The sequence below is a fragment of the Taudactylus pleione genome, unplaced genomic scaffold (genome assembly GCF_031769625.1).
Source record: "Taudactylus pleione unplaced genomic scaffold, aTauple2 ptg000084l, whole genome shotgun sequence".
NCBI classification, from domain to species: domain Eukaryota; kingdom Metazoa; phylum Chordata; class Amphibia; order Anura; family Myobatrachidae; genus Taudactylus; species Taudactylus pleione.
Window position 1 is genome coordinate 471653 of NW_028284486.1, and position 10848 is coordinate 482500.

General features: G+C 48.4%; 1 protein-coding gene across 1 annotated transcript; it reads left to right on the forward strand.

The window, feature by feature from the left end:
- Positions 1-1301: 1301 nt before the first annotated feature.
- On the forward strand, positions 1302-2383 carry GPR174 (G protein-coupled receptor 174). Its single transcript, XM_088468277.1, has one exon. The coding sequence runs from the start codon at positions 1382-1384 to the stop codon at positions 2381-2383; it is 1002 nt and encodes a 333-aa protein (XP_088324403.1). The 5' UTR covers positions 1302-1381.
- The last annotated feature ends 8465 nt before the right edge of the window (positions 2384-10848 follow it).

Consider the following 10848-nt stretch of genomic DNA (forward strand, 5'->3'; position numbering starts at 1 on the left):
CGGGGAGCTGAGGGGACACTAATGACTGTGACACAGGTAGCATAGAGGAAGTATATGACTGTAACACACGGGGAGCTGAGGGGACACTAATGACTGTGACACAGGGAGCATAGAGGAAGTATATGTCTGTAACACACGGGGAGCTGAGGGGACACTAATGACTGTGACACAGGGAGCATAGAGGAAGTATATGACTGTAACACACGGGGAGCTGAGGGGACACTTCCAAATCTTCAAAAAAATAGTTTCATTATCCTTTCATTCAAACCTAAGTAGGCTGCATTATTACAGTTCCTTATAATTATATATAATCTCAGACTTGGGGACATTGTATTTCCTGCCAGTGCGCCTTTGCTGTAAGCGGCCTGATACATTGCTCATATTCTGTTTGTGGATTAAGGGCCTGATTCGCACGCAGACAGTCGATGTTTGTGCTCTGCGCATGCAGTGCACGTGCGCGATCCGTTCGCTGCGATCTGGAAGTGATCGCAGTAAACACTCAGTCCAATTGTATAATGATTGACATGAAGTGACCGTTTGGAAGTGGAGAGGGGGTGGGGATCGGCGGAACGCTGGCGTGCCTGTGCGTTTGAACGCCATTACAGGGGCGTGCATAATTAAGCCCCTGCAATTATATATGCTAGCAGAAGTCTAGATGGCGACAGGAAGTTTAGCAGTTTTTGCGGTAGGGTCAGGTCACCCACAACTGTGGGAATGGTTCCGATGTTACCGATGCTTTTGCTGACTTGCGGATGTATGTCATGGGAAGTGGACGGCTTTATACAGCGGTGGGCGTCTTGGTATAGAGCTGCGGTTGCCATGCGATTGCATTCATTAGCATATTGTCGCAGCTAGCGGGTGCGTGCAAACACAGCCGTGCGATCGAACCTGAATAAGGCCCTAAATGTGCCATCTACTTTAGCAGGGACTTGGGGCAGGTAGCAGCCATCTTGCTGCATGTACGGGATTTATCCTGCTGGGCTATCCAGGGACCGGCAGCCAATCACCCTTCTGTGTCTCTTTGTCTTTCAGGAATACTGTTTGCCGCCATTGTGTGCCGGTCCCTGAGGATTGCTAGCGATATTCCTCGTGCGTAAGATGACAGCGCTAATCTTGTGGCCAGCTAAATGGAATTACAGCAAAACTTCCTCCCAGGTTGGCCCAAACCACAGAGCCTGAAATATCGTGAATATTTGCAGAAAACAACGATGAAGGAATTGGTGACATAATGCTGCAGACCAGGCACAAGTGACGGACAGGGCAATACTGAGGGGCTGTAAGACGTACGGGATAAATATGGATATATGGATATAGGAGTGTCAGTGAGTCGTCTTATTATAGAATATAACCTGCGGTGTCCTGTATCACAGTTGAGGTAAAGATGCCGGTTGGCAACAACGTTACCGATGACTGTAAAGTGGACGAGCAGTTCATGCATTACCTATATGCAATCACCTACACCGTCATCCTGATCCCTGGATTAATAGGGAACGTCTTGGCGTTATGGGTCTTTTACGCATATATGAAGGAGACCAAACGAGCCGTTATATTTATGATCAACCTGGCCATTGCGGACTTATTGCAGGTCCTCTCGCTGCCTCTGCGGATATTCTATTATCTGAACGAGTCCTGGCCTTTTGGGAGATTCCTCTGCATGTTCTGCTTCTACCTGAAGTACGTGAACATGTACGCCAGCATCTTCTTCCTAGTCTGCATCAGCGTCAGACGCTTTCTGTATCTGATTTACCCCTTCAAATTTACCGATGGGAAGCGAATGTGCGACATGTACATCAGCATGGCGGGGTGGGCAGCTGTCTGCGTAAGTTGTCTGCCGTTTCCGCTCCTGCGAATTGGAAACAATTCCACCATTAGTGACTTGGAGCATAAGTGCTTTGCGGACCTCCCTCTGCGGGACATTGGGTTTACAAACTCCATACTAACAGTGACCTTAGCGGAGCTATTCGGCTTTGTAGCTCCCCTCACCATTGTTATCTACTGCACCTGGAGAACTGTGATGTCCCTGAGAGAGCCTCATTCCGCGTCGCATGACCTCGGGGAGAAGAAGAAAGCGCTAAAGATGATCCTGACCTGCGCCCTTGTCTTTCTCATCTGCTTCGCTCCTTACCACTTCAGCTTTCCACTGGACTTCCTAGCCAAGGCCAAGAAGATCAAGTCTTGCTCTCACAGAAAGGCCATCTTGACGTTACACCCGGTGGCTCTGTGTCTGGCCAGTATGAACTGCTGCCTGGATCCGGTCATCTACTACTTCACGACAGACGAGTTTAAGAGGAGACTATCGAGACAAGACATAACAGACAGTACAGAGTTACACATATTTTGCAACAAAGTGTTTGTAGAGAAGAATTCTGGACCCATTCTATAGATGACATATTCCATCCATCACTTCCGCCAGATGTTTGCATCAGGCTAAATCCACTTATCTTTAGGTCTTCTCCCCCATGTATGTATTATGTCACAATTTACACCAAAACCAGCGCACCGTACTGCAACAATTATGAGCAGAAACTCCAGCAGAGACCTCAAGTGGTAAATTCTGGTCTATGTGTTACTTCTGTATCTGTCACATTAGTTACATATCTTGTTCTGTGTATAGATTGTGACTGTCTGTGCGTATACACATACAAAGGTTTGGTTGTCAGCAGTTTGGGCGCCCTACCTATGACTTTACATGTGTAAACCCAGTCCAATAGGGCGTGAAGACGCGTTAATTAATGGGTAACCAGAACAATTGAAAATGGGCGCCCATTAATAATCACGGCTTAAAACATGATTGAATCGCCCCCTCAGTGTCATTAGGACACCTGCTCTTGTTAGGAAGGACATAAGGGGATCATACATTAGACAGATAAATAGTAAATAATACTATAGGTCATGGTCTAGCTTGACTTGGAAAACACAGCCTTGGCCCTAGACATGCCCTTACTTTGCCTATTAGGTACAGTACATACAGCTGGTCCTAGACGTGGGTCTATTCATGTATAATATCTACAGCTTTGGTCAGAGAAGTTTCCGGTCCACTCATTTAGAAATGTTAATATTTAATTTCAAATTGGTATAATCCTCTGTACGGTAGGTGGAAACCACTGATACAGCTGAACAAAAGCTGCATTCACTAATAACTGTTACGTGTACATGACGCTCGTATAACGCGATAAATAGCGTCATTTACTGATGTGTCACTGCGCAGCCGATCGGGTAAGAGGCTTTATAGAAGCTGGAAACCTGTTTTAGGTGCACGGTTCCCCTCATCACTCTGGGCCACCCCTTAGCAGTTCTACCTTCTATTAAGCTAAAATATTGCTCATTGGAACATCGATATCCCTATAAAGACTCACCCATAAAGTAAAGCTTACAGAAAGTTACAAACACCCCTATAACAAATATAATACAAATGGTGTTATAGGGAGAAGTCATAAAAGGAATTCCCCATTCAGTGTCATTGTCCTGCCAATGTGGACGCCAGAGCTGTCCCGCGGAGGCCAGAGCTGTCCCGCTGAGGCCAGAGCTGTCCCGCTGAGGCCAGAGCTGTCCCGCTGAGGCCAGAGCTGTCCCGCTGAGGCCAGAGCTGTCCCGCTGAGGCCAGAGCTGTCCCGCTGAGGCCAGAGCTGTCCCGCTGAGGCCAGAGCTGTCCCGCTGAGGCCAGAGCTGTCCCGCTGAGGCCAGAGCTGTCCCGCTGAGGCCAGAGCTGTCCCGCGGAGGCCAGAGCTGTCCCGCGGAGGCCAGAGCTGTCCCGCGGAGGCCAGAGCTGTCCCGCGGAGGCCAGAGCTGTCCCGCGGAGGCCAGAGCTGTCCCGCGGAGGCCAGAGCTGTCCCGCGGAGGCCGAGATTGTCACCACTGAAAACAAGATTTCTCTGCAGAAATTTGGCAGAAGCCTGTAGATTCCAGCATGCTCAGGGCTAATGGCTGTCATGGGGGGCGGGGGTGTCACCATATAAGGAATAAGGGAAGATTCTATGAACACAAACAAATGACACATCATAGCATTGCTCTGCATAATGTACCATGTCACCCAGCTTATCTATGGTTGTATCTTCACATTTCAGTCTCTTCTGTCACAGTCACCTATTGGTGACACCCGTTCCTATTTATACATATAGTATAGGACTGTACGTAACGTATACATACAGTATAGGACGTAACGTAGGCCCCTATAGGCCGATTCTGCACTCAGCTCAGTACGTGTCTCTTATTTATTACTGTACATAGAATCGTTAGTCATTAATGTGCAGGACGGTTCTGCGCTCCGTCACTGCAGAGCCTGGATAATGTCATGTGCATAGCTTTCCAATAATACTATTTTCCCCATGGGAAAGTCAGGCTGCATATTTATTTTCAGATTATTTTTTTTAAAGTTAAATAAACTTTGAAGTATTATAGTATTTGTCTATACTCATTTACACGAATATCCTGTGTGTTTCATAATATATATATATATATACATTAGGGGTGAGCGGGTTCGGATTTCTGAAATCCGAACCCCCCCGAGCCCCCCCGATCCGAGTCCGATCCGAGTCAGGCTCGACTTTTCCCGCCTGACTCGGATCTGAAATCGAGGCAAAACGTCATCATCCCGCCTTCCGAGTCTCGCGGGTTTTGGATCCTATATAAGGTACCCGCGTCGGCGCCATTTTCTCACTCGGCTGTGGACAGTGAAGAGGGAGGGTGGGAGTTAGGGCTGGCTGGGCTGTGTAGTGTAGTGTAGTGTAGTGCTGCTGTTGTCCACTACTTCAAAGTCCATAGGGGCTGGCTGTGTTGTGCTGTGCTGCTGTTGTTAATAGGGGCTGTGTCCACTACTTCAAAGTCCATAGGGGCTGGCTGGACTGTGTTGTGCAGTCAGTTCTCCATAGGGGCTGTGTCCACTCCAAAGTCCTGTGCAGTGTCCCAGACCTAAAGGGGTGCTGTAGTGTTCCCAGGGGGTGCTCTGTCCATCAGGGGTGCTCCCCCCAAGTGCTAAAAAAATAATATATTTTCTGTGTTTGTGAATTGTGTGCGCAGTAGCCGCACGTGCATCAACAAAGTAGTGCCAAGCGTGCGCCTGTGTCATAAGTAAAGGGCCGGCTGGCTTGACCGTTAAAGGGTGCTGTAACCCCCGAAAGTACACTCCAGTCCAAACCAAAAAAAAATTATTTTCTGTGTTTGTGAATTGTGTGCGCAGTAGCCGCACGTGCATCAACAAAGTAGTGCCAAGCGTGCGCCTGTGTCATAAGTAAAGGGCCGGCTGGCTTGACCGTTAAGGGTGCTGTAACCCCCGAAAGTACACTCCAGTCCAAACCAAAAAAAAAATTATTTTCTGTGTTTGTGAATTGTGTGCGCAGTAGCCGCACGTGCATCAACAAAGTAGTGCCAAGCGTGCGCCTGTGTCATAAGTAAAGGGCCGGCTGGCTTGACCGTTAAGGGTGCTGTAACCCCCGAAAGTACACTCCAGTCCAAACCCCAAAAAAAATTATTTTCTGTGTTTGTGAATTGTGTGCGCAGTAGCCGCACGTGCATCAACAAAGTAGTGCCAAGCGTGCGCCTGTGTCATAAGTAAAGGGCCGGCTGGCTTGACCGTTAAGGGTGCTGTAACCCCCGAAAGTACACTCCAGTCCAAACCAAAAAAAAAATTATTTTCTGTGTTTGTGAATTGTGTGCGCAGTAGCCGCACGTGCATCAACAAAGTAGTGCCAAGCGTGCGCCTGTGTCATAAGTAAAGGGCCGGCTGGCTTGACCGTTAAGGGTGCTGTAACCCCCGAAAGTACACTCCAGTCCAAACCAAAAAAAAAATTATTTTCTGTGTTTGTGAATTGTGTGCGCAGTAGCCGCACGTGCATCAACAAAGTAGTGCCAAGCGTGCACCTGTGTCATAAGTAAAGGGCCGGCTGGCTTGACCGTTAAGGGTGCTGTAACCCCCGAAAGTACACTCCAGTCCAAACCAAAAAAAAAATTATTTTCTGTGTTTGTGAATTGTGTGCGCAGTAGCCGCACGTGCATCAACAAAGTAGTGCCAAGCGTGCGCCTGTGTCATAAGTAAAGGGCCGGCTGGCTTGACCGTTAAGGGTGCTGTAACCCCCGAAAGTACACTCCAGTCCAAACCAAAAAAAAAATTATTTTCTGTGTTTGTGAATTGTGTGCGCAGTAGCCGCACGTGCATCAACAAAGTAGTGCCAAGCGTGCGCCTGTGTCATAAGTAAAGGGCCGGCTGGCTTGACCGTTAAGGGTGCTGTAACCCCAGAAAGTACACTCCAGTCCAAACCAAAAAAAAAATTATTTTCTGTGTTTGTGAATTGTGTGCGCAGTAGCCGCACGTGCATCAACAAAGTAGTGCCAAGCGTGCACCTGTGTCATAAGTAAAGGGCCGGCTGGCTTGACCGTTAAAGGGTGCTGTAACCCCCGAAAGTACACTCCAGTCCAAACCAAAAAAAAAATTATTTTCTGTGTTTGTGAATTGTGTGCGCAGTAGCCGCACGTGCATCAACAAAGTAGTGCCAAGCGTGCGCCTGTGTCATAAGTAAAGGGCCGGCTGGCTTGACCGTTAAGGGTGCTGTAACCCCCGAAAGTACACTCCAGTCCAAACCAAAAAAAAAATTATTTTCTGTGTTTGTGAATTGTGTGCGCAGTAGCCGCACGTGCATCAACAAAGTAGTGCCAAGCGTGCACCTGTGTCATAAGTAAAGGGCCGGCTGGCTTGACCGTTAAGGGTGCTGTAACCCCCGAAAGTACACTCCAGTCCAAACCAAAAAAAAAATTATTTTCTGTGTTTGTGAATTGTGTGCGCAGTAGCCGCACGTGCATCAACAAAGTAGTGCCAAGCGTGCGCCTGTGTCATAAGTAAAGGGCCGGCTGGCTTGACCGTTAAGGGTGCTGTAACCCCCGAAAGTACACTCCAGTCCAAACCAAAAAAAAAATTATTTTCTGTGTTTGTGAATTGTGTGCGCAGTAGCCGCACGTGCATCAACAAAGTAGTGCCAAGCGTGCGCCTGTGTCATAAGTAAAGGGCCGGCTGGCTTGACCGTTAAGGGTGCTGTAACCCCCGAAAGTACACTCCAGTCCAAACCAAAAAAAAAATTATTTTCTGTGTTTGTGAATTGTGTGCGCAGTAGCCGCACGTGCATCAACAAAGTAGTGCCAAGCGTGCACCTGTGTCATAAGTAAAGGGCCGGCTGGCTTGACCGTTAAAGGGTGCTGTAACCCCCGAAAGTACACTCCAGTCCAAACCAAAAAAAAAATTATTTTCTGTGTTTGTGAATTGTGTGCGCAGTAGCCGCACGTGCATCAACAAAGTAGTGCCAAGCGTGCGCCTGTGTCATAAGTAAAGGGCCGGCTGGCTTGACCGTTAAGGGTGCTGTAACCCCCGAAAGTACACTCCAGTCCAAACCAAAAAAAAAAATTATTTTCTGTGTTTGTGAATTGTGTGCGCAGTAGCCGCACGTGCATCAACAAAGTAGTGCCAAGCGTGCACCTGTGTCATAAGTAAAGGGCCGGCTGGCTTGACCGTTAAGGGTGCTGTAACCCCCGAAAGTACACTCCAGTCCAAACCAAAAAAAAAATTATTTTCTGTGTTTGTGAATTGTGTGCGCAGTAGCCGCACGTGCATCAACAAAGTAGTGCCAAGCGTGCGCCTGTGTCATAAGTAAAGGGCCGGCTGGCTTGACCGTTAAGGGTGCTGTAACCCCCGAAAGTACACTGCAAACCAAAAAAAAAATTATTTTCTGTGTTTGTGAATTGTGTGCGCAGTAGCCGCACGTGCATCAACAAAGTAGTGCCAAGCGTGCGCCTGTGTCATAAGTAAAGGGCCGGCTGGCTTGACCGTTAAAGGGTGCTGTAACCCCCAAAGTACACTCCAGTCCAAACCAAAACAAAAATTATTTTCTGTTTTTGTGAATTGTGTGCGCAGTAGCCGCACTTGCATCAACAAAGTAGTGCCAAGCGTGCGCCTGTGTCATAAGTAAAGGGCCGGCTGGCTTGACCGTTAAAGGGTGCTGTAACCCCCAAAGTACACTCCAGTCCAAACCAAAAAAAAAATTATTTTCTGTGTTTGTGAATTGTGTGCGCAGTAGCCGCACGTGCATCAACAAAGTAGTGCCAAGCGTGCGCCTGTGTCATAAGTAAAGGGCCGGCTGGCTTGACCGTTAAAGGGTGCTGTAACCCACAAAGTACACTCCAGTCCAAACCAAAAAAAAAAATATTTTCTGTGTTTAGCCGCACGTATATATCAAATCGATATAACATAAATGGAGGACCAAACTTTCTCCGATAAAAATAAAATAGAGAAAGATCAAGAACCACTTCCTCCTAGTGCTGAAGCTGCTGCCACTAGTCATGACATAGACGATAACATGCCATCAACGTCGTCTGCCAAGGCCGATGCCCAATGTCATAGTAGAGGGCACATACAATCCCAAATGGCAAAGTTCAGGAAAATGACCTTGAAAAAGACATTTAAATCAGCTGAAGAGAAACGTAAACTTGCCAATATGCCATTTACGACACGGAGTGGCAAGGAACGGCTAAGGTCGATCCCTAGTATGTTCATGACTAGTGGTTCAGCTTCACATGACGATGGAAGCCCTCCTCCCACTAAAAAAATCAAAAGAGTTAAGCTGGCAAAAGCACAGCGAAGAACTGTGCTTTCTAAGAAGATATCACAAATCCCCAAGGAGAGTCCAAGTGTGGTGGTGGTTGCGATGCCTGACCTTGGCAGCACTGGACGGGAAGAGGTGGCTCTTTCCACCATTTGCACGCCCCCTGCAAGTGCTGAAAGGAGCACCCACAGTCCACTTGCTGATATGCAAATTGAAGATGTCACTGTTGAAGTACAACAGGATGAGGATACTGGTGTAGCTGGCGCTGAGGAGGAAGTTGGCGAGGAGGATTCTGATGGTGATGTGGTTTGTTTAAATCAGGCTCCGGGGGAGACAGTTGTTGTCCGTGGGATGAAAAAGCCCATCACGGTCATGCCTGGGCAGAAGACCAAACATTCCACCTCTTTGGTCTGGCAATATTTCTATCCAAATCCGGACAACAACTGTCTTGCCATATGTACCATATGTAAAGGTGAAATAAGTAGGGGTAGGGACGTCAACCACCTAGGAACATCCTCCCTTATACGGCACCTGCAGCGCGTTCATAAAAAGTTACTGTCAAGTTCAGAAACTTTGGCTAAGACCGTAAGCAGTCCAGGGACACCTAAATCCCGTTGTCCTGTTGTATCCAAGCGCCTGCAAACCACACCGTCAACTCCCTCCTCATCAATTTCCTCCTTAGTCAGGATCGGAAGTAGTCCTGCAGGCCATGTCACTGGCATGACTGACTCTCCTATCCGGGATTCCTTTGGAGGATCCTGCATTGCTACGCCTACTGCTGCCGCTGCTGCTGTTGCTGCTGCTGGGAGTCGTTCATCATCCCAGAGAGGAAGTAGGAACACCACTACTTTTACTAAACAATTGACCCTCCAACAGTCCTTAGCGAGGAGGATGAAGTACGACAGCAGTCATCCTGAAGCAAAACGTATAACTGAGGCCTTGACTGCTATGTTGGTGTTAGACGTGCGTCCGGTATCCGCCATTAGTGCAGTGGGATTTAGACAATTGATGGAGGTAGTGTGTCCCCGGTTCCAAATCCCGTCTAGATTCCACTTCACTAGGCAGGCGATACCGAGACTGTACAGAAACGTCAGAAAAAGTGTCCTCAGTGTCCTGAAAAATGCCGTTGTACACAATGTCCACTTAACCACGGACATGTGGACAAGTGGAACAGGGCAGACTAAGGACTATATGACTGTGACAGCCCACTGGGTAGATGTATCACCTTACGCAGCAACAGCAGCAGCGTCACCAGTAGCAGCATCTCAGAAATGCCAGCTCGTTACAAGGCAGGCTACGCTGTGTATCACCGGTTTCAGTAAGAGGCACACCGCCGACAACCTCTTAGAGAAACTGAGGGAAATCATCGCCCAGTGGCTTACCCCACTTAGACTCTCCTGGGGATTTGTGATATCTGACAACGCCACCAATATTGTGCGGGCATTACATCTGGGCAAATTCCAGCACGTCCCATGTTTTGCTCACACAATAAACTTGGTGGTGCAGAATTTTCTGAAAAGCGACAGGGGCGTGCAGGAGACGCTTTGGGTGGCCCGAAAAATTTCTGGCCACTTTCGCCATTCAGCGACTGCGTGCCGAAGACTGGAGCACCAGCAAACACTCTTGAACCTGCCCCGCCATCACCTGAAGCAAGAGGTTGTGACGCGGTGGAACTCAACCCTCTATATGCTTCAGAGGATGGAGGAGCAGCAAAAGGCCATACAAGCCTATACATCCACCTATGACATAGGCAAAGGAGGGGGTATGCACCTGACTCAAGCGCAGTGGAGAATGATTTCCGTGTTGTGCAAGGTTCTCCAGCCCTTCGAACTTGCCACACGTGAAGTCAGTTCAGACACTGCCAGCTTGAGTCAGGTCATTCCCCTCATCAGGCTTTTGCAGAAGCAGCTGGAGAAAGTGAAGGAGGAGCTAAGACGGAGCGATTCCGCTCGGCATGTGGGACTTGTGGATGAAGCCCTTCATTCGCTTTGCCAGGATTCCAGGGTGGTCAATCTGTTGAAATCAGACCACTACGTTTTGGCCACCGTGCTCGATCCTAGGTTTAAAGCCTATGTGGTGTCTCTCTTTCCGGCCGACACAAGCCTGCAGAGGTGCAAAGACCTGCTGGTGAACACACTGTCAGCTGAAGCGGAACGTGACACGTCAACGGCTCCTTCTTCATTTTCTCCTGCAACTGGGGCTGCCAGGAAAAAACTTAGGTATCCTAAGCAACCCGCTGGCGGTGATGCAGGGCAGGCAGGACCAA